The following is a 19,883-nucleotide window of genomic DNA, read 5'->3' as shown; positions in this document are numbered from 1 at the left end:
AGTGTGGTCTTTTTTTCTTTTATTGTCTCGTGTGTCCTATTGTGTAGTATTTGATATCATGTTTTTGTTGCTCTAAATAGTACCATGATGAAATCCCCAAATAATGATGAACTAATGCAATGGTAGAACGATGCTATAAACGCCAGATAATGATGAAATAATTACGAAATAATGATAAAACCATCCAATAACAATGAAATAATAGTAAATAGAAATTTAAAAATGATAAAATCATTAAATAAAGTGTGCAAATAACTACTAAATATCAAAATACTACATTATCAATAAAGTGCGGTGAATAACCATACTATGATTTATGAAACACGAGTGAATTTGAGGGCGCTGTTTTAGAAGATGACATCCGGGAATCTTTCTCTTACTTACGTCGCCATTTTGGTGAGTTGTGGAGAGATCGAGATAATATTTTAAATCGGTGATCATCGTATATATAAATGTATTTTGTGTATTAAAAATTGAAAAGATACATGCCTCATAAGTCAATTATAAGTGTGGTATCGATATTTTAGCCAATTTTTGACATTTACATGGAATAAATGTAGTGTAAGATCCACGAGTCCCCATGTTGACATCTTGTGTGGTATACATCGCTAAAAATGAAACGTGCCATATCCTTGAGTCGATGTGTTCTGTTTATTGGAAGTAGTTTCACAAGTACCCAATTGGAGAAAAAGTAATATCACAATTAAGAAATTTATAATGTCTATCATTTGTGTTTTCTATTACGATACTATAGCCACTATGGGACGTGTTATCCGAGGCCAGCGTAAAGGTCCGGGCTCAGTTTTCAAAGCCCATACAAAACACAGGAAAGGTGCAGCGAAGCTTCGATCATTGGACTATGCTGAAAGACATGGTTACCTCAAGGGTATAGTTACAGTAAGTACAGTTTTGTGTATTATGAAATTACAGTAAAACCATCAGTTGGGCACACCAACATATCTTCAAAACACGATAGAATCCCTATTCACTGGCCGAGCTCTCTCGTATGTGAATGAAACCATGAAAAACGTATTTCAATGTTTCAATTTCACTGCAGGTAGTAAAATTGCATGAACGACAATTTGGGTCATGATTTGACTGTATAACCCTATTAACATAGCCAATACTGTGGCAAGAGTCTGTGTTCTTGCCAAATATTGGGACCCAAGAAAAAGAAGGGATAAATATGGTTTTCCATACCATCTACCATAATGCATGTTGATAGGGAATACCTGGGAACTATGGTAGCCAGCTGACGGTAGCTTTTACTGACTTGCTACTGAAAGAGTACAAGAACTTATATAGAGTCCAGTCTGATTAAAATACAATGTAGAGTACATGGCATGATTTCTTTTTAGCTGTTACGTTTACTGTCGTTTGATCTTTGTGAGCAGTTGTTACCATACATCTGACACAATACCATAGGTTTTCCTGAACCCAATCTCATACTTATGAGTAGCCAACCAGAATCTGTCTGACCGTACAACACTCAACTTTTGAAATTGAAAGAAAGGGAACGACCAAACAATATCGATAACATTATCCTCTGCATTCTGTGCTTGTGCTCTAGTCGAACAGAGCACGCTGTACTGTACCCATGTGTTTCGGCGCGTTGTGCATTTTCATTGGTTGAGTGCCTTCACTTAGCATGATGTGTGGCTTGGGAAAACGTATATTGTGTCAGATGTATGTGATGAGCGCTCACAAACAGCAGTAAATGTAATGGCCCAAAAGAAGTCATGCTGTGTACACTACATCGGATTTTAATCAGATTGATACAGTCCATCTTTATCAATCTAAATTTCCCACATATTTGAGCAATTTGTCTGTGATTTTGTGATCACAAAAGATTCCCGCTCTGAAAGCCTGATATGAATTTTACATTTATTAAAGGAATTGTTCTTCACCCACAGGACATTATTCATGACCCAGGTAGAGGTGCACCACTTGCAAAGGTCATGTTCCGTGACCCCTACAGGTATAGAAAGAGGGTAGAGAACTTCATTGCAGCAGAAGGCATGTACACCGGACAGTTCATTTATTGCGGTAAAAAAGGTAAATATTGTAAAATAATTCTTTTAGTTCTTGATGTTTGATCCCTTCAAAGTCATTAGTTGTCTGGTCTCGTGCACAACTGCAGTATTGATGACTGACTTTGGAAGGAACTTCTTTCACAAAGCTATTTATTTGACCACTGTGCAAACATTTGAAAATGTGTATTGAGAACAATTAGATATTATTCCTCCATATTTTTCTTCCTTTAGCCAAGGAAAATACGAGTGACCTAAGGTGCCTTTGTCACTACGAGTCATTAGATGAGTAGTTATGACACCCAGGTCACGAGTATTTTCTGTTTGAATGAAGAAAAATATTGGAGAGTAGCATAATTATACCAGCACCAGTAATATCAATTTGAATTGGGGAAAGTAATGGCAATTTTGAATGTTTTGACTCGTATTTTAAGAATCGCAGAACCAGTGACATAGACACATGTTGTTATGACATAGACACGCTTTGTCGTTATGTTGAATGACCCGAGTATATATTCCATGACCAGTGCTGGGTATAATGGCAACCTATTACAGTGTTCTGTTATTGTTGTTTGTCTGGTTCACATCAAAATACTAGAAGACTTGTTGACAAAGTTGACGAGCCTCAAAATCTACCCTTGAAATGAATTACTATACTAAGTCTGTGGGGTAGCACTTGCAAGGATAAAGGCTGTTGTTTGTTTCAATACTTCTTTGAATAATCCAGTACATGGGAAGCAGACAGTATGTATGCTAGTCTTGAATTCACTGTCTTTCCAATATCAACCTCAATAACTTGTTCTCTGTATATTCTCAGCTACTCTTCAGGTCGGAAACGTCCTACCAATCTCAGCAATGCCTGAAGGTACCATCATCTGTAACGTAGAAGAAAAAAGCGGTGACCGAGGCAAACTAGCACGTGCCTCAGGCAATTACGCCACAGTTGTGTCACATAATCCTGATACTGGTAAAAGCAGAGTCAAGTTGCCATCAGGAGCCAAAAAAGTTGTTGCATCTACCAACAGAGGAATGGTTGGTAAGTGTTGGAGTTAACCTCCATCAGGTGTGATAGGATGGAAGTGGAGATTGGGGTAATATACAACCCTCAAGGTAGAGTGTTCTACCTCTATCAGTTGTTGTGATGAGATGGACGTAGTGATGGGGAAATTCACCCTGACAAGGTGGAGCTTTTGACAATATTATGGAAAACTGAAATTGCCGCATTCTCCCTAGTCTGTGTCCTATCAGCCAGAGCTCACAAGGGGACTGATTGGGGCAGAGCGATACAATCAGTGTGCCCTCTAATGATAACCAAATTTTGTTGTTGTGAGTTAAAATGATCAAAAGTGCAATTTCTTGTGAGTAGTAGTACATAGTGAGAGATAGGAAAAAACCAAATCTTGGTGTGTCACTAGATTGTGCGTCAGTGGCGTGTCAAATTGGCTTAGAGGGCATACTGGATTACCGTTTAGATATTTTGACATCTAAAATGCTTTGAAATGTATGCATTTTATCGAGGGTATATCATGAAATCACAAGAGGACCCATGCCCCTCTTACCTTGTTAGAGGTTAACAGCATTGCCAGCACAGCATTGCTTTGTCCTGTTGGTCTTGTAAAAATGGGTGTTACTGTAGTTGTCATGGACAAATGAAAACTTGGTCTGACTGTAAACATGTAATCATTTGTTGTTGATTAGTACCTTGCTTGTTGTGCAGACCTCATTTCCTAATGTTTTATTGATGTACAGGTATCGTAGCTGGAGGCGGTAGAATTGACAAACCTTTGCTGAAAGCAGGAAGGGCGTACCACAAATACAAGGCAAAGAGGAACTGCTGGCCACGTGTCCGTGGTGTGGCTATGAACGTAAGTGAAATAAGGCAAATACAGATCTGTACAGCTAAGTGTGTTTGGGGGTAGCAGTATTACAATTACTTCACCTGGAAATTTTTTTCCATTTTTACTAAAATTGTATGAAACTGTTTACATTTCAGTATTTGTATATTCAGAGGCTGGATGAATTTGTATCTGAAAAATACATAATTAGATTTATAGTAATCAATTTGGTTGTCATGAAAGATTATCAGCTCCAGCTAGAAGTACAAAAATTGCCGGAAAAGATGTAATTTAGATTTGAAAGAAACATTTTATTGGTAGCAGTGAGGCTTTTAAACAGTAAGCTCCCAACAGAAGGTGGTTACTTTTGAATGCAGGATTTCAGATGCATTTCAGCTTCTGCTCGGTTATAATTAATGTCTATTTTTTTTTGTATTTTTGACAGCCTGTTGAACATCCCCACGGTGGTGGTAACCATCAACATATTGGTAAACCATCTACTATTAGAAGAGACGCATCATCTGGTCGCAAGGTAAGTCTCATTGTATTGTATTGTCCGAATAAAAACAAAAGTAGTGGAGAATTAAAAATTTACCACTAGGTGGCAGTAGTCACTAAAGACTGGAACCATCTTTATGAGACTTTCAATTGTGTCAAGTTGAACTTTCAGAGAGTTGCACATGTGACTGTAATGATATGGAGCTTTGAAATAATTTCATTGTGCACACTTTGGTAATAATAATATGGATTTATTCTTAAGTCCACTGATGAAAGATTCAATTTTTTTACCGGGTTCTCAAGTAGAGTGTAATTTAGTAGTGTGTGTGATGAATTCATTTTGGGTTACCCCACCGAGGTTACAGTTTTCATAATGGTCAAAATTTCTGGAGTGTCTGATATAGTTTAGTACTAAATTAGCATAGGAAACTCATTGGGAGTTTGGGTGGATGTCACATTGCCGGGAATTGCGTAGGCATTACCTTGTGTAGGGGTTGCCTTACTATCATTTATAGTTGAGATTCAACAAGTTTAGGGAGCACAGCATAGACTTGTACACATTATCCAACAGTTAACTATTGTGAAGGCTTCCAAACAACAGAAAGAATGAGCCATTTGTAAATGCACTCTCTGACTTTGAACGCACAAAGATACCGTTATGAAATACTAGAACAAAACAAGATTACAGCTTACAGTGCATTGATGCTGTATTGTTGTTGGCACATAGAGGATTAATTCAAGGACAAAGTTTGTTGTGTTGTTGACTCATTGTCAATTTTTTTTTAAACCAACCACTTGATAATGAAATGAATCACACAACAAGAATGTCTAGCTGTGTTTGTCAACGGGGAACCACAGCAAATACGAAACCATGTATGCTGTTCAGAATTACTAAAACTTAACAATGTAGTGACACATACCTTTGTCTTTTGTCACAAGTATTTCCTGGCAGAGTCAAGTAAACAACTTTTGCCGTTCAGTATTTGGAAATATGTGATAGTCTATGCAGTGATTTTGTGAAGATTTCGACGCAATTTAGCATCGGCATCAATACTTTGATACTGTATACTAACTTTGGTTGTTGTTGTTTCTTGACAGGTCGGTCTCATCGCTGCTCGTCGTACTGGTCGTCTACGTGGTACAAAGACTGTAAAAGACAAGGAATAAATAACGTCTACGAATGGCGTGTTATTTGTTATAAATCACCAAACAAAGAAATAAAGTATTTACTGTACAAGGAAAATAGTGGTGTAGTGTCTGTTTTTATCACCATGTGTGTGTCTCCAATCTGATTAAAATCTGGTGTGGTAAAAGGGGCCTTTATTTACCTCTATATGTACAGCATTTTGTGTCGTTTGTTTTGTTCCGAGTGATCACTGCCATCCCACATCTGAACTTGTGTAATAGATAATTGCGTTTGAATCTCGCGATTTTGATTGGCCAATGACGATGAGTGTTACGTTGGCAGCTGCACACACTGGAGAAATTGAAGTGTGCTGATTGGTTGTGAAAACCTTACAATATTGTCGACATTCAATGAGATTGTCTATTACACAGGTTCAGATGTGGGAAGGTGGCGATCACTCGGAACAAAACAAACGACACAAAACGATGGAAATATAGGTAAATATAGGCATCTAGCTGCTTTCACCACATCAGATTTTCATCAGATTGGTGTGTATCTTGATAGCAAGGAACTGATTGTGTTAACTAAGGTATGAAGTTGTAGTTCTACAGTGTGGGGGTGTTGTTGATGCGATATTTACTGCATGACAGAGTGATTTGTTGATTCTGAATATATACTCTTAGTGATGAATAAAACTTGCCGTCTAAAGTTACTTGGAATCCAATGTCCAATATATATGTATTAGTATTAGTTTATCAATGGAGCCATGGTGGAAGGTTTACGGATATTTTTCAGTTCTCACAGAAAGGCCATGTCATGCGAGATCTGGTAGAAACAACTTTTTCTTATGTATGAAAGGCAGGATCAACCTTTCTTCCTTTCAAAAATGTTGAATCTTGACACAATTGTCATCAGAGTGACTGGAAGTTTGTAGTAAAAAAGACCCAGCTTATCAAATTATGGTGTGTACTCATCAAATGTCGAAGTCCTCAAATGAATGCCAATTTGTCTTGTGTTGTTAGATACAAAATTAGGCATGGATAGTTATTCACCTGTTACTTCTTGAGTTGGTGAACATGTTGAATTGGAGATAGTTTTGTTTACCCAGACTTTCCACCCCAACAGAGAGTCTCTCACTAGGTTGGGGGTGTAGCCCCCAATGAAGGTAGTCTGGGTAACGGAGACTACATTCGAGATCATTCAATGCCAGGTTCTTGTCTTAGTATTATTTCATCAATGGAGCCAAAAGAACTAGACAAGAACATTTGTGTGTTTAGGACTAAATTTTTCTGCATCATTGCTAGACAACTGTTTCATCACCCAAATTTTAATCCTTATTAAACTATTAGGTCTATGGTGATATAGGATTAATTTGGATGTGTAAACAGTCGACTAAAATTTGTCACCGAGTGTCCTTATCATCCCCTTTGTGGAAAGGGTAGTCTAGTTCCTCCAAGATTTATCATCGACTTGCATAAAAATGTAGACTAGTTTCCTATACAGTATCGTTACCATTTATACTTCCACTCACAGTATAGTCAAAGTCGTTACTCTAGAAGTCCTGAGATGCATGAGATGCAATTTAAAATTCATCCACAGCCACCCACACAGTCATTAACATCATGTCTTTGTTAATCGATCACAAAATTCTAACTAATAACACAGTCCCTCATAAAGTTAGTGTTTATTGGGGCAGTTATGTAATGTCCAAATATGGTATATTTATCAGCTCAGGATGCTACTTATACACTGTTTATAATAGTTGGGGTTCACTGATTGGATGAACAACTTTTTGTGCTGATTGAAGGACTTTGACTAGCCATGGTTTAGTTGAGACCATGTTCGCATTCAAAGTATGGAAAGGGGTGATAAGAGTGCTTACAACTACTAATTGTTTAGTCTAGAAATCCAATACACTACAGAAAGAATTGTTCCTAAACAAAATGATCCTATGGAATCATTATTATTAATTAGGGGAGAACCATTTGATGGGGGGGGGGTGGGTATGGCAGCAAAGAATTTTTTCTAGAAGCAATGCAAATTTTTTTCTCGGTTACCAATTTCGTAACACATTGCAACATTTTTTTTACTTCTGTCTGTTGGAACAATTTTTTTTTCTCAAGCCATTACAGAATCAAATTATTTTTTTTCTCATTCACCTGCCGACAATTTTTATCTTCTTCCCAAAATCCCCCCCCCCCACCCGAAATCAAATGGTTCTCCCCTTATTGGAATTACAGCTCTGCTGATGAGATCACTTTCGAGAACCTGGGACTGAATCGTGAGCCTTTGAAAAATGCAGGTCTCAATTTCTAAATGAAGACCACTTACCCAAATGCCAAGAATACCAATGACAATGATGACAGTGATTCAAACTACAGAGACCGAAGTCTCCAGTAAATGGTTTTCTGATCAAGTACTCCCAGTGTACTCACAAACAAACATATACTGAATGCCTCCATTCATGATCTAAAAGGTTTCTTTTTTTCCCCTTCATCTAATAAGTCTCCCCTGTCCTTCATGCAGTCCAACATGTAATACTAAATCAAAGCAGAATGGAGAATAGAACACAAAAGCCATGTTTATTTATTCATTCAAGCTTACACTTTCACATTCATACTTCTCCCAGTAGCTAGCCTTGGTAGTTGACATAGGAGAAGCCAGCAAGGTTATGAAACTTTGCATGGTACAGTCAGTATGTGATACCGTCACCAGGTATACAAACCTTTGCTTGTTAGAATTCTTACAATAAATCTAAAAATACATGTTTTGTTTCTGTTGTGTTTCGTCTTTTCTACAAGGTCTTTGTACTTGCACTAGGAAATGACACTGTGATTAAGAAGATTATTTACATTTTTGAGTTACATACATGTGTGGGCTGTTAATAGTGTTATGCACCTTTTGTATCAAGTGTTACGAAAATGTTTGCCTTCATTTTGTTACACTCTGTTTTCTAGTCCCCAATCCCAGTGTCATATCTGCGGGGCTTTTAAACTTCATATCAGTAACACGGGTCAAAATATAGGAGAAAAAGTTACTTATACATTGTGTGTGTGTGTGTGTGTATGTGTGTGTGCGTGTGCATGCATGCATGCACACATGTGCATTTATGTCTATCCATCTGTCTGTAGGCCAGGATTACTGGTTTCAGTCTTGTAATTTATAAGTTGTAAAAAAATTTAGCTGAAGCTAAACTTTGTTCAAAAGTTGACAAAGAACATGTGTATGAAAGAAATGGTTGCATTTGCTTGTAACTGTATTTACATTGGGCTGTTGCCATGCAGAGGAGATGGTTTATCACCCGATGTAAGTACACAGGACACAAAGAACAAACCTAGTATATTCAATCCAGTATCATGTACTTTCGGAGTTCGATGGGTCATGGACTATGGACCATCGGGTATGTACGTTTAGCGCCCTCTATTCAATAATAAATCTTTTATTTTGTTTTTTGTATCCTGCGATGTACTTTCTCTATCTCACGTACACCTTGTGATGAATTTAACCAATATACGAACTTTCCAATTCAATTCTTTCAATGATACGCTTATATAAAATCGTTTGCGTCAGACTTTGTGGAAAAAATTAATTTTGACGAATGAAATGAATTTTTTTGAAGAAGAATTTGTAAGTTCTGCGAACTTTGCGTCATAGATCGGTTACCCATAATGCCCTGGAATAGGGCTTGCCCCGCCTCTATTTGAATATGCAAATTATGTAATGGCAGGGGCCGTGATGAGTACGAGAGCGGATGTACATAGAAGGACTTCCGTAGATTGATCGCATGAATTTGACGGAAGCGGTCGACGAACAGTGAAGCTGCTTTTCTCGTCAATAGTATGAAGGTGGATTTTGCCTCAGATGGTCAGTAGGTGACACACACTGCCGTGTTTAAGTTGAAAACTGCCACCGATCACAAACATTATCTCGCGAATGCCTATGCTGGAGAACTGATTATTCAAAATGGCATCGCAGAATACCATGTGTAGCTTGGACGATATTGACCTGTCGAGTTTACGGGTAAGTCTGTAATCTTTGTTACCGACCCGATTATGAATGTTTGTTCTATCGAATGAAATACCATTTAACCATTTCGCCCTGCTAAATCGAAACCGAAGTCGTCGATCGCTTCCTAAGTTTATTACAAGCGGGCCGACATGAAAATAAACATTCGAAGTTGAAAGATTGTGCCGTGCAGACAATAGACACACATCAACACAAATGGAAGGAGTTCGATTCTTCGTTATAAAATGCCCCCGCCTTGTCTCTCGCCCTTTTCAGTGAACAATTGTTATCAATATGTCGAATCGATTTGTCTTTCTTTGACAGGACCCGGCAGGTATATTCGATTTAATGGAAGTAGTAGGAAATGGCACGTACGGACAAGTATACAAGGTAATGTACAAGGTTCCATATATATCTTTTCCTCACTTTGGCCTCGGACAGTAAAATCCACACGACCCCGTTTTACTCCGTATTCGGTATCAGGAGATTTTATCACCAAGCCATATCAATTAGCACAATGTACTCTCACTGACCGTCCATCCCTTTCACCCCGAAATCACCCGAATCATTAGTCACACCAGACAACCTGTCGAAAAAAAATTCGCCAAACTCCGTCCCCTAGAACGTATTTCCCATCGCAGAAGGGAAACGCTTGTCCCACTCCTAAAAAGTGATCTTTCCTGTCAACGGAAAAGCAATCATGCAAACACAAGTTTAGCAGACACTGTCAAATAAAGTAAACTTCCCAAGTTCCTTCCTAAATTCACTAAACCATGACACTAAAAAAGTGTTGTATTTTTTGTTAGACACAATCGTTTGTAGTTAAAAATTCGAGACAACAGACGTCGATTACAAATAAACACCGAATTTGATAGATGTGTAGAGGTACTTTGCGGAGTGGCAGGGACCAGCTGTTTGAGTTCGTTGGTCACCCACTGAGCCAGTTCAAAGCTATAACTTAAGTCTATTACAGTATAAATTGTCTTTAAACCGATTGTCCAAATTATTTGTTCATGCATTGAATGATTAAAAACAAAGTGAGATTTAGAAAATGATTGTTTATTGATTTTCAGAACACAACTTCTGATGAACTTTGCCCTTTTGTTTTGATTGTCACTTTTCAAGAATTGAACAATAGCATTACATGTACAGTAACTGTAAGTGACTAAAAATCATAGTCTTGGATAAATATTGGATTTTCTAACATAAAAAACGACCAAAGGCTTCGTGTACGTACTAGTGGTGGTATTAATTTTGTTGTCAGCTTCTCATAATATGACAAAAAGTTAGACTCCCCGAGTTGCATTGTTTCAAATATGAGATAATTCTCCATGTTGTACATGGCCAGGAAAAAAATCAGGAAAGTACATTTTCCCCCAAGGATAGAATTAAGAAAGAAATATATTTTCCATATGTCTCAAGTAATGTGATACTCACTGTGATTGAATATCATGATATATGTTGTCAGACACAAAATTTGTGTATATAGCAAAGGACGTTGACTTCCACTCTCGAAATAATTTCTTTTGAACTACAAAGCGAAACTTCCTATGGATCCAAATGTGTTTTGTTATGCAAAGCATATGTCTGTATCCTGTGATAATTTAATGTCATGAAAAGATTGTGTCTGGAAATTCTTAGCCTCAATTTCTATTTTGTCCCTTTTTTTCTGATATTTTGTTTCATAAGTTCTGTACAAGAGATCACCCTGTTAATCCTGTAGTGTATATAATAGGTAACAATTAACTAACCCACATACTGATTTTTCTGGATACACAGCAATTTGTTCAAATCCAGGGTCAAAGGGTCAACATTTAATCTGGGTATGACATCCTGTTAGGTGATGCATCATTTTGCTTCCATGGAAACTGAGAAGTATAGTGTCAAGTGTCTATAACTATCACTCCAGTGTTTTTTAGCTGAGATATTAATTTAAAAAATGACATTTATGAGTCCTTTTTATGGAAATTAATATTTCTTGAAAGTTATGGTATTAACCAGGCTTTGGTTAGTGTTGTATAGTGTGTATATGTTCTTGTATAGTGTAATGGAAAACCACTTGATAAGTTGGTTGGTGCATTAGAGTCACTTTGTCATCACTAAGTACTTCAGTCAACATTAAATTTAAATTTCTGCTGTAAACTACTAAAATGACTGAACTATTCGTCAAAATGGGCACATTGCCAGAATACCATTGCATTTCTACATTTTGAATATATATGGTACATTAACAAATTAATCTCAAAATGAAATTTTCATCAAACTTTTTAAGTCCACACATAAGAGAATAGGTGAGAGAGTCGACTTGAAATTTGCAGTTTTGTATTTGTAGCATAATTGTTTAAACTTTATACACTGAACTGCAGTGTGGAAATTGAGGAATATTGAATTATTTAGTATTGAATCATTTTGCCCAATCACAGTGTGCATTTACTTGCTGAATATGTAAATTATTATTATGCAAATGAGCAGAGATTTTAATCTTGTGCAAGCTCACCAGGTGGTAGTCATAACTAACATGGCCGACCTAGAGACTTCATGGATACATATATGCTATGTAACATAAATCATTTTGTGTAAACCGCCGTGAAGGTCACAAAAGTAGATTGCGAAAAGGCAGCAGTCAGTGAGAGCGACTAATATGTACTGATGTGAGGGAAGTGTACCGATATACATGTTTCACTGATAATCACTGTCATATCACCCCACAGGTCAAAGGTCATATCTACAACATATGCTATTTATCACCACGTATTCTATCTCTCAGCATTCAAGGCATTCAAGACCAGAAAAAAAAAATCTGTTGATTTTTCCTGACATTATTTTCATATATTTAGTACCCAGCAAACCCTTCCCCCATTCAAGAACAAGAAAAATGAAAAGGGTTTTCTTGCTTTACATTTCTAGTACACCTCACAATGAAAGTTAGGCATGTACTATGGAAATACTAGTGTGTTATTTATGGTTTTTGATCAAAAATTTCCAAAAAAAAAAAAAAAAAATATGTGCAGGTATATCTATTGTGATGGGCATAATAGCGTTGACTTTCATGGCACAGTTGCCTGGATAATTCCATTGTATGGTAATACTGTATGATGAAAATTAATGGCAGTTATGTGTAATTAGAAGACTTTAGTATTTTGTGGAATTTTACACTCAAATATACTGCATGAGAAACTTTTAACTGTGTGTTTTACTCCCCTGGTTGTGTATGGTCAGTATTTTGTTGTGTGTTGTTCAAACAGAAGTAGAGAAAACCGAATTTCCAGTTTATTTTATCATAAACAGTGTCTATGTTTTTATCAGGATTTTCCATCCCAATAGAATTAAGGAATTATACTAGGAAATCATGGGAAAAAAATCATGTCTTTTCCAAGTTTTTCCTGTGTATATAACCAAAGTATTGATATTTGTAATTTAGTGAGCTGCAGTGTGTTGGTGTTATTGGAAGTGTTGTCTTGGTTAATCGTATCGTCATTAGAGCTGTGCGGGGTCTGTTGTGATTGCCTGATTGCTTTTAACTTGACTGTATATATTGTTGGTCTATTCTTAGATGTCTAAGGGGAATTACCCCGTTTCTTTCTACTTTTAAGTGAGTGGGTAGATCATAGTCAATCCCTATGGATGTACAGAATATGTTAGTTTATCTCTCTACTAGAATCTGATAGTGGGTCAGAGAGAAATATGCGTTGGTGTTGCCCATTTGTAGTTACATAATATGTGACTTGTCAGAGAAAATATATGAGTACATGCACACACACAGATACACAGTGACACGCATAGATACATACACATACATCTATAGATACATATGTAGATATACATACACACACTGTCGCAAACACATACACACAAACACACACGCACAAACACAAACACACAGACACACAACCAGATACTGTCGTAAAGAGGTCACTTGATTTCCATTTGTACACATGGATTGATATTGTATGAAATTGGTTCTGGCTGATTCCTAATTTTAGAACTTTTCAGTGAAGATGTTTATAAATTATACATGTAGTACAAACGTAGTCAATTTGCAGAAAAATGGGTCACTTGAATTTGTGTGAAATTTCATTGGTTGTCGTTGATTTCACTTTACACAGCATGTTGGTGAACAGTTGCACGCACACACACACACACACACACACACACACACACATATATATACAATCACATGTATCCACATTTTGTAAAAGAATTGGTCAGAATTGTTGAAATAGTGTTAAATTGGTTGTTGTTGATTTCCATGAATACAACTTGTCAGTGAATGGTGTACACACACTCGCACTCCAAATAGCTAAAAAAAATGGGTCACACTGTTTAAATTGGTTACTGTACAGTTTGCCAATCTCATAAACAAGCAGTCATAAAATAATGGACTGTGCAATTTTCCAGCTGATGTTGTTCTGATGTACAAAATAAATAACACAGTGGGGGGGGGGGGGGATATTCCATTGTGTGTATTCATAGCGCATGTTAAAATAGATGTAGGCAGATTGATCTATGGTTGTCTCTATCTAGATTCAGTTTTATATCGCTAATGAATTTCATCGTTCATCATTTCCTGTCAACTTGTGAAACAGATATGCGTATCGTTAAAGGCACAAAATATTCCATTTGGACATTTTCTCGATCATTCATGTCTGAAATTAGATGATTTATAAAAGAACCAAAATGAAAGGCAAGTAAAGGAGTGACTCACTTAACCTCTGAATGTAGAGTCATGTATTATCTCTCATTCCTTCTCATTGCAGATAAGAATTTCGTATCAAATTACACAAAAATTATATTGTGATATGAAAAAAATGCATCCATTTTGAATTTTCAGGGGGGGGGGGCATTTGTTACAAACTAGGTTCAAAGTACTCCATGTTTTGATATCTATGTAAAATTCAATTTCCTAAATAAACAACCTTTGTATGCAAATGAGGTCAAAGGTCAGAAACTCATACATCATATGTTTTGTGAACAATAATAGACATGATACAGTGAAAGTGTATGCTATTAATAACACTAATTATTCATAGCCTGAATGTTTCATAGTTGAACCCGAAACTTAGATGTTTGTATCAAATTTTTTGAGGTCAAATTTGACTGTCGCCAGAAAAACTTTCAGGCTTGCTTTCTGTTATTTGGTATTCTAGAAAGTGTTTTGACTTCATTGTGATATGGGAACGTTGTTGCGGGTCATATGAAAATGGAAAATATTTGACCCCAGTGCGTGTGTGTACATGATATTGTTTATCTCTTACACTATCAGTGGACAAATTTGAGTATCATTTGTGATATTTACAGTGATAAGTTATTTCTGTACTACCTTTTTCAGATGATGTTCAACCTATGTGCTGCTTTCAAACATTGAAAGATAACAATTGTTGAAAAAAAAAATTACAGTGTACTGAAAGTTATATATATGAGAGAGAGAGAGAGAGAGAGAGAGAGAGAGAGAGAGAGAATGTGTGTGTGTGTGTGTGTGTGTGTGTGTGTGTGTGTGAATGAGACTCAGAGAGAGATAGAGAGAGAGTAAGAATGAGTGTCAGTATGTGTCACTCACAATGTGTATATTTGTCACTGTGTGTGTCACAATGTGTGTCACTCATTTGTATGTCACTCACTTGTATCTTTATCACTATGTGTGTATGTCTTGTAGACATTCCATTCATCTCTCTGTGTCATTGATGATCTTAGTAAGCAGGAAAATATTGACTTAAAATAGATTTTATTTTCAAAAAATAAACTCTTCATTTATCAAATATAGAGGAAATTCTGAAATAAAAATACCTCAGTAAAAAGTATTCAGTGGTGATAATAAGTTCATTAAATTACAGTTATAAAGATTTAATTATACTTTCTGTCTTGTGATCCTAAAGTTCCTGTACATGTTCAAAAAGGAAATCTTTCACCAAAAAGTTCTGGAATAATGTAACTCAAACTCACGTTTATTTTGATGAGGTGCTTTTATTTCGTTGATCATTGTTTCCTCTTTATACTTGTAATAAGGGGAATGACTCTAGAGTGTAGTAAGTTCTCAAAATTTATGATATAAGTGATGACCTTAGTGAAACTTCAGTGAGTGAGTCAGACTGAAACTAGGGCGGGAAAGGAACTTAGCTGTTCTCAGTACCTCCCGGAGAGTCAAACTTTTTGGAAGTTGATCAAATTTCAACCAGTTAATCTCCATATTTGGAGTAAATAGTGCGGGTACTGTGTGTTTGCGGTTGACTCTACTTGGAAAGTTTGAAACTGGAAACTTGTCAGATTTTTCTTATTCATATGTACGTCAACTAATTCTTTTCTTTTTTTTAAAATGACAACGAACTAGAAAGTGAAAACAATTTCTTTACCATCAGTAAATCTTACTTGTTATTAATGATGTATATATATTTTTGATATTTTAATGAATAATTTTCAAACAACTAGATGTTTTACTGTTTTTTATTTAGTACTAATTCAAACTTTTAATACATTAACTGCGACTGATGAAGAATCCCAAATAGCCAGTTTCGAAACTGCTAGCAAGAAGGATCAACTATTACCAATTTGGGGACGGTATCGCCAATAGTTTCCCGACACAAACCAACCCAAAATTTTAAAGGTACCAACCTGAACATAACAACCACATAATTGGTTATCTGTAGCCTAACTACCATATACGCTGCTTGAATTGTGTCCGTGTTCGGAGTCCCATCCCTCCTCATACATGGTGATTGTCTGACTTCTCAAAATTTCTGAGATTTTTTTACATTCTGTAAAAAAATTACATGTAACTGTTTTATACATGTGTATCTACAAAATGTTTGAAAAAAAGAAGAAATTTTTATGTTCTGTGAAAAGTGTTGAGTTGATTTCAAATTACAAAATGTACTGTAGCTAAGAATAGAAATCTACTTTCAGAAACTTGTAACCAAGACAGTTTGAATTGAAAGTTTTGTTTCTCGTTTTAGAGTTGTACTGTCTTTGTCCTGTACATGTACATGTGATTGAGGCAAATCACTTGGCTCAATATCAAACACTCCCATGTCAGGAAGTTGAAAGTATTACCATGGAAGTATCAGGTTATGATATTGTACTTGTTCCAGATGGTAAGCACTCCCAATGCCCCCTCCCCCCTTCGGACTTCCCCATTCACATTACATTTTGTATGAACGTCCATACACACATACTAAAAGTGACATACATACATACATATATACATACATACATGCATACATACATACATACATACATACATACATACATACGATACATACATACTGTACATACATACATACATACATCATAACACACACATACATACATGCATACATACATACATACATACATACATACACACATACATACATACATACATACATACATACATACATATATACATACATACATGCATACATACATACATACATACATACATACATACATACATCCATACATCATAACACACACATACATATGATACATACATACATACATACATACATACATACATCATAACACACACATACATACATATATACATACATGCATACATACATACATACATACATACATATGATACATACATACATACATACGATACAACATACATACCTACATACATACATACATACATCATAACACACACATACACACACACACACACACACACACACTTTGACATAACCAGTTAAAAAAAGAGAACACTGCCTTCTCACATATCCTCAGAAATACAGCATTGACGTCAACATGAACAAACCTTGACATTGTCTAGTATAGTCTGGTGTATAGACTCTAACCCAGACAACAACTATTTTGATAGTTCCAAAGTCTCAGCTCCCCTGAATCCTGTATTGAAATAAAAGGTCATAGTTCAGATCAGGAAAACATAATAAAGAGATCAAATATCTAATGAATTAAGTAGTTATTTGGCAAGATTGTACAAGACTAACTCTATTTACTACTTTGCTATGTTATAACATATTATCTATAATTGTTTTTCAAAAAAAATCAAGAGTTGGCACCCATTACTCATTTCAAAGGCCTTGGGAGAGCTTTATTTAAATTTATTAAGTACAAAACAAGCTTTAGACCATGGGATTTTTTCAAAACCGACACATTGCTCAGACGTGCATAGTTGTGGTATTGTGTGTTTGTGATCATTGAGGGGGAGATATTTTTTTCAATTGTGTCCCCTAGCACAGATTCTGTTTTTTTCTCTCAATTGTATAAGTTAGCCAGCACTTGAACTAGTATCATAATCATATGAATAACAACTGTGGTCTACTTTGAAAACGAGCCAGGATGTGTCATTATTATACCCAACACAAAGTCATTGTCAATAACACTCTCACAACTTAGTGATAAGTCTCAAGTATTTCCTTGACTTGCAGAGATAAAGTTGTCCAGTATACTAGTATATTTATAGACAAGATGCTGTGTTATCTTATAGTTCTCACAGCCTTGGGGTGGAAAGACATCCATCCCTGATAAAAACAGTTTAACATTGACACAGAAAAAAACATTGCAGTAGACTCTGTGACCTTGACTGTGAGAGATAAATGGCTGTGTTGAACTGCCCTGAAGGCATAGCCATTGCATCAATCGTGATCTTGACCTTTGTGATCTTTGTGATGACAGTCCAGTCATGTTCTATTTAAATATTATGGGATACTGCCTGCTGCTTCTTGTACTAACTTTGTAATGGTTGTTTTGTGGCTATGGATGATTTCTATTTTGACCATTTCGACTTTTGCCAATGGGATCAAAAATTATATCTTATAACCTATTACAATACATTCTTACTGCACCATTCATTTCTTCACAACCAACTCTGTTGACTTGTACTTGTACAAATCTGTGACACTTAGAAATACACAAGTCTGTATTCATCCTATGAACCTTTGTACAGACCACTATCGACACTAAATGACGATGGTGGTGGTGGTGGTGATGATGATGATGATGATGATGATGACGGTGGTGGTGGTGGTGATAATGATGATGATGACGGTGATGATGATGATGATGATGATATCATGTATGATGAAATCGTACCACAAAAAAACCCCCCCAAAAAAAACAAATTTAAAATGTTTGCTCCCTTTGTAAAGGAAATTCTTGAATCTAGATTTGAATCGGGTTCAGCATGGGTGTTTCCATTATATTCGTACAGTCATTTGCTGATAGAGGTGAAAGTTCACCATGAAACATGTCATGTACATGTGTTCATACTTCCAATATTTGATCCAAGGTCTTGTTAGATAGTTGATGAAAGTTGAACTCGTTAATTAGAACAGATCAAAGAATCTGCTCAAGGTTATCATTAGATTTATTTGACAAATGTACAAGTTGGATTTGGGTCAAGAATTTGGTAGGTCTGTTTGGACAGATTCCTTTTCTCAGCTAGAGTCATGATTTTGAAAATAACACTTTGAGGCAAGAATCAACAAGATAGAATTTTGCTCAATATATATTAATATGTTGTCTGACTGATGCCTTATTCGCAGGGCCACAAAATGTCTCAAACTTCGATCAGCTAAGCTTTGCACGCAACCCAAAACCCAAATATCTTAACCTTCTTGTTCTATTTTGACTCTCTAGCATGAGGTAAAATACATTTACAGATACTGAGAATTCATGTTATTATTTGTTATATAGGCAGGGTCACACCAGTTCAATCTAAATTGAACATTAACATTTTATTATATAAAGAATAATCCTTCTATTTGCTGTTAACATTCAGATTTTAAGATAACAAAGAACTATTTCAAGGCCATTCATGATCAATGATATCATTTAGGTTATTTGTCGCCAAGATTATTCATCTTTAATGAGAATGAAATGGTTTTTCTTTGTTTGCACACTAGAAATCCATAAATATATATACATGTAGATATGTACTTACTGCAAACAGATTACATGTTACCAGACCTTGGATATTTGAATGTTGACATTCTGTGTCATCACAAAAAAATGACTGAATTAACTTTACTAACAACTGGAAATGGTGATTTCAAAATTTAGTTATGCTGATGCTGAATGTTCAAAGTTTACGACATAGTGTACAGTCTGGAAAAGAAAGAAATTCATGTAATTACATGTATATAAAGTAGAATTAATTTGCATTTGAATGTATATCATTATAATTTATAAGGCCCATACATAGATACACACACTCATTCATACATACATACATACATACATACATACACACACATACATACATACACACATACACACACACACACACATACATACATACATACACACACATACACACACATACATACATACATACATACGTACGTACACACACATACATACATACATGCATACATACATACATACATACATACATACATACATACATACATACATACATACATACATACATACATACATGTACATACA

The 19,883-nt window shown here is 35.8% G+C and overlaps 2 protein-coding genes across 4 annotated transcripts in view; both read left to right on the top strand.

The window, feature by feature from the left end:
- The first annotated feature begins 343 nt into the window (after window positions 1-343).
- LOC144442226 (large ribosomal subunit protein uL2) lies at window positions 344-5,619 on the top strand. Its single transcript, XM_078131506.1, has 7 exons — window positions 344-396; window positions 755-897; window positions 1,914-2,055; window positions 2,848-3,066; window positions 3,780-3,895; window positions 4,311-4,397; window positions 5,462-5,619. The coding sequence occupies exons 2-7, from the start codon at window positions 760-762 to the stop codon at window positions 5,528-5,530; spliced, it is 771 nt and encodes a 256-aa protein (XP_077987632.1). The 5' UTR covers window positions 344-396; window positions 755-759; the 3' UTR covers window positions 5,531-5,619.
- Window positions 5,620-9,224: 3,605 nt separating this feature from the next.
- Window positions 9,225-19,883, top strand: part of LOC144442554 (mitogen-activated protein kinase kinase kinase kinase 4-like) — an 87,001-nt gene continuing 76,342 nt past the window's right edge. For all 3 annotated transcript variants that reach the window (XM_078131931.1, XM_078131929.1, XM_078131928.1), the window contains exons 1-2: window positions 9,225-9,509; window positions 9,819-9,884. In XM_078131931.1, coding sequence (XP_077988057.1) covers window positions 9,453-9,509; window positions 9,819-9,884 — 123 coding nt within the window. In that variant the 5' untranslated portion in view covers window positions 9,225-9,452. The remainder of the gene's footprint in view (window positions 9,510-9,818; window positions 9,885-19,883) is intronic.

This window comes from Glandiceps talaboti, chromosome 11 (assembly GCF_964340395.1).
Source record: "Glandiceps talaboti chromosome 11, keGlaTala1.1, whole genome shotgun sequence".
Taxonomy (NCBI): Eukaryota; Metazoa; Hemichordata; class Enteropneusta; family Spengelidae; genus Glandiceps; species Glandiceps talaboti.
Note: the sequence above shows the minus strand (reverse complement) of the source record. Positions and strands in the feature narration are given on the sequence as shown.

Bases quoted from the DNA above. Each gene is read 5' to 3' on its own strand.
- LOC144442226 (XM_078131506.1), top strand. From the start codon at position 760: ATGGGACGTGTTATCCGAGGCCAGCGTAAAGGTCCGGGCTCAGTTTTC. The intron at 3,067-3,779 runs GTAAGTGTTGGA...ATTGATGTACAG, and splicing joins TACCAACAGAGGAATGGTTG to GTATCGTAGCTGGAGGCGGT. The intron at 4,398-5,461 runs GTAAGTCTCATT...GTTTCTTGACAG, and splicing joins ACGCATCATCTGGTCGCAAG to GTCGGTCTCATCGCTGCTCG.